Genomic DNA, 4,017 nt, shown 5'->3' with positions numbered 1-4,017 from the left:
AAGCGAGCCGGCTGCGAGGGAGGCAGCGCGGCGGCAGGAGGCGGCAGGAGGCGCCGCTCCCGACCCCGCGCTCTCGGGCTGAGCCCGGCTCCGGCTCCGGCCTGCCCGGCTCCGAGCCGCCTGCAGCTGGAGGGACCAGCTCCCGGAGAGCGACGGGGACCCCCCCACCTTGTGTCCCGCTCCTCGCTGCGCCGGCTGAGCGCCTCGCCTCGGATTTGCTTTCCTGCCGGACACTGCGGGGGGGGGAGGGAAGATCCAGCCAATCCCCCCCCCCGGACAATCCCCCCCCCCGCATCGCCCTCCCCCTTAGCTGGACCCCTTGATTAACGCGCCAGACCCTCCCCCGCCTGCCCTCTCCGCACAGGTAAGGCGAACTTCATTTCGGAGCCTTGAACAGGACCCGAGAACTCTTCCCAGCCGTGCGGAACCTGCTCTGGGCGTGGAGCTGGCGTGGGGGGGGGGGGAGGAGGGATGGAAAGCCTCTGCCCCCCCAAAGCCGGCTGGAAATGAAGCAGATTTCACCACGGGGAGGGAGGAGCAGCCGCTTGCTGCTTATAAAAGACCCGAACAAACCAAGGGGCAGAGACGCTGCCCTCCCCCTCGCGCGGCCGCTCTCGCTCTAGGAAACAGAAGTCATGGGAGCCAGAAGCTGCTGCGGATTGAATTAAGCTTCGCCGCTCGCTCCGCTGGCAGGAGGCGACAGACCTGCCAGGTGCAGCGGCCGGCCCTTGAGTTTCGGGGTGACTCCTAGCAGGGGCCACGGCAGGCTCGGTTTGATGTTTAACCTGGAGAACCCGTTCACGGAGAGAGGGCGCTTCCTCTCTGCCATGGAGTACCAGCACCAGCTGGAAGAGGAGGGTTACCCGCCTCCTGGGGGCAACGGGAGCCTGAATGAGAGTGACGCCGGGCCCAGGGGAGGCACACCGTACCCTCTCCACACCACCCTCACCCTTATCAGCCTGGCGGGGCTGCTCATGCTCTTCACCATCTTCGGCAACGTGCTGGTCATCATCGCCGTCTTCACCAGCCGTGGGCTCAAGGCCCCCCAGAACCTCTTCCTGGTCTCCCTGGCCTCAGCTGACATCCTGGTGGCCACGCTGGTCATCCCCTTCTCGCTGGCCAACGAGGTGATGGGCTACTGGTACTTTGGCAAGGTCTGGTGCGAGATCTACCTGGCCTTGGACGTGCTGTTTTGCACCTCCTCCATTGTGCACCTGTGTGCCATCAGCCTGGACCGCTACTGGTCCATCACCCAGGCCATCGAGTATAACCTCAAGCGCACGCCGCGCCGCATTAAGTGCATCATCTTCATCGTCTGGGTCATCTCGGCCGTCATCTCATTCCCGCCCCTCATCTCCATCGAGAAGAAGAACGGGCAGCAGGCCGACCGGGCAGCGGGGTGCAAGATCAACGACGAGAAGTGGTACATCATCTCCTCCTGCATCGGCTCCTTCTTCGCTCCCTGCCTCATCATGATTCTGGTCTACGTACGTATCTATCAGATTGCCAAGAGGAGAACCCGGGTGCCCCCCAGCAAGAGAGGAGAACACCCCAATAAAAGGCAAAATGGCTTGGCAGATAAGGAGGAGCTGCCAGCAGCAGCCAAGCTCAATGGGGAGAAGGTGACGGAGGGAGAAGGAGGGCGGGAGAGGGAACTCAATGGCATAGACATGGAGGAGACTTCCTCCTCGGAGCACAATGAGAACCACCAGTGCAGGAAGCAAGGGAGGCCCCAGAGATGCAAGGGCAAGACCAAGCTGAGCCAGATCAAGCCGGGGGACAGCTTGCCCAGGAGGATGGAGGAGGAGAGGAACGCCAAAGCGTCCCGGTGGAGGGGCAGGCAGAACCGGGAGAAGCGCTTTACCTTTGTGCTGGCGGTGGTGATCGGGGTCTTCGTCATATGCTGGTTTCCCTTTTTCTTCACCTACACGCTCACCGCTGTCTGCAAGAGCTGCTCCGTGCCTGACACCCTCTTCAAGTTCTTCTTCTGGTTTGGTTACTGCAACAGCTCTCTGAACCCTGTCATCTACACCATCTTCAACCACGACTTCAGGAGGGCCTTCAAAAAGATCCTCTGCAGGATAGACAGGAAAAGGATTGTTTGATGAACAGACTGTTTTCTGTCAGCTTGACTGGTGCCTAAAGGCTCTCCGTGTGAGGGTGATGCACAGCTGCCTTGGGCTGGACTTGCAAGTGGATAGTTTCCTCTGACACGCAGGTGAGACCCCTTTAAAAACTGAGATGAAACTATTAAAACACCAAGCAGCAGCGACAACAAAGCAAGCAAGGGAAACCCACAGCCTCAGCATTTGGGTTTGCAAGTGGATCATTTCTGGCTTTGGATGGGGTCATGACTTATAAGCTTGACTCTTTAAAAATGTCAATGAAATTCAGAAATCAACAACAAAGAGAAAATACACAGGCCCACATGAACTATTTTGTGGATGTATAATTAACTTTAAACTTCTTGTAAAAATACAGTATTCCATCCCTGAGATCCCTCTGCCTTAATTTTTGAAAGGCCGTCAGCTTTGAAACTATGCTTTAAATAGTCTTGACAACTTGAAGCATAAAACTATTGGAGCCATCTCCTCAACCCTGCAGTTCAATAGTATTACCAAGATTTCCAATGTGCTATTGGATTTTTGGCCATAAAGCTTGTAAGCGCAGACCTGACCATATTAGAGAATATTTTTCTGTACCTGATTCTGTTTCCTTTTTGTGCTCTCTATTATTTAGTATTGCTGAAAAGGTAACGTTCCTCTTTCTGCTAACTGAAAAAAAAAAAAAGAAAAGAAAAGAAAAGAAAGACTTAACAGTTTCACATGCAATCAGAACTGACCTAAATGATTGAGAACAATGAACTCATTTTGCTTGCAAGGTGATGCTCGAGAACAATCATGTTCTTAAAGAGTTAATAGAAAGTAACATCCCGTTACCACGGAAATGTGTTCAATGCTAACTTGTTTTCCCCACCCCTGATTGTAAATAGATAACATGATATGTAACCTGATATTTACTTTAAAATGTTATCTGATTTGTATTTATTTTTGACATTTTAATTCCTGCTGGGTTTCCTGCACACAAAACCGGGTTTCATGCACAAAAGCAGTTCTGCCTTTTTGAGTAACCTAAGATTTAAGTTTTTAATTTTCTAGTTTCATCTTCAGTGGAGACTGGCGAACTGTCCGTTTTTTGATCTGAATCTTATACAGGACAACCCTTTAAAACAGGAGAAACTTACATACAGTTTCTCCTATATTTTATAGTGTAATTATACTTTTTAAAAAATGTGTAAATATCATATTGGAATGGGAAAGAAAGAGTTACTTTTGAAAAAGTGGTATTTTATCTATTATAAAACAACAAATCTAACATCCTTGTGCCATGAGGAAAACTTCCTGAAGAATATTAAAAAGGAAATAGTTCTTTGCCATTCACAATAAACTATGGGGAAACCTTTTAACGTTATAACAACAGCTTCCTTTAAATACTGACGGGTCATAGAAACGATGTGAAAGATGAAACATTTGTTTCAATTACTCCATTGTAAACTGAATTTGATTGGACAGCAGCTATCAAATGTACAGTAACAGACTTAAAGGAGAAAGAGAGCTTTTTACTTCCAAGAGTGTTTTATTCCTTTTACTCTTGTTTTTGATGTAATTAACTCCAAAGGTCCCACGGTGAATTATGGGAGTTGGACACCAAAGTTTACAGCCACATAAGTTTGCAAAGTTGAATCCTTGAGAGGTGAGGGCGGGGGGGGGAAGCAAGCTTTCCTTTACCTTTAAAAATAAAAAGTCAGCAGCAGTTGCTATAATGGATTTTTATTAAATAAAAAAGTTTCCAGATTAAATGTGAAATAAACTTGAAAGAATATTCTGTCATCGGTACTTTCGACAGTTCACAAGTTTCAAAACTCTACATCAGCTGTGGGCTTAGGCTCCATAAATGGTGTCGTCAGAAGAGTCACTTGTGTTTTCCAAAAGGCATTGCTGTACCTAATGCTGAACA

At 49.6% G+C, this 4,017-nt stretch overlaps 1 protein-coding gene across 1 annotated transcript; it reads left to right on the top strand.

Annotated features, from left to right (window-relative positions):
• Positions 1-311: 311 nt before the first annotated feature.
• ADRA2A (adrenoceptor alpha 2A) lies at positions 312-3,629 on the top strand. Its single transcript, XM_084634378.1, has one exon. It carries the CDS (start codon positions 777-779, stop codon positions 2,103-2,105), a length of 1,329 nt encoding a protein of 442 aa, XP_084490504.1. The 5' UTR covers positions 312-776; the 3' UTR covers positions 2,106-3,629.
• Positions 3,630-4,017: the final 388 nt, after the last annotated feature.

This window comes from Lepidochelys olivacea (genome assembly GCF_965140295.1).
Source record: "Lepidochelys olivacea isolate rLepOli2 genome assembly, chromosome: 7".
NCBI classification, from domain to species: Eukaryota; Metazoa; Chordata; order Testudines; family Cheloniidae; genus Lepidochelys; species Lepidochelys olivacea.
This window is presented reverse-complemented; position numbering and strand designations above follow the sequence as displayed.

What these genes read in the sequence shown, in the direction of transcription:
- ADRA2A (XM_084634378.1), top strand. Translation starts at nt 777, where the DNA reads ATGTTTAACCTGGAGAACCCGTTCACGGAGAGAGGGCGCTTCCTCTCT.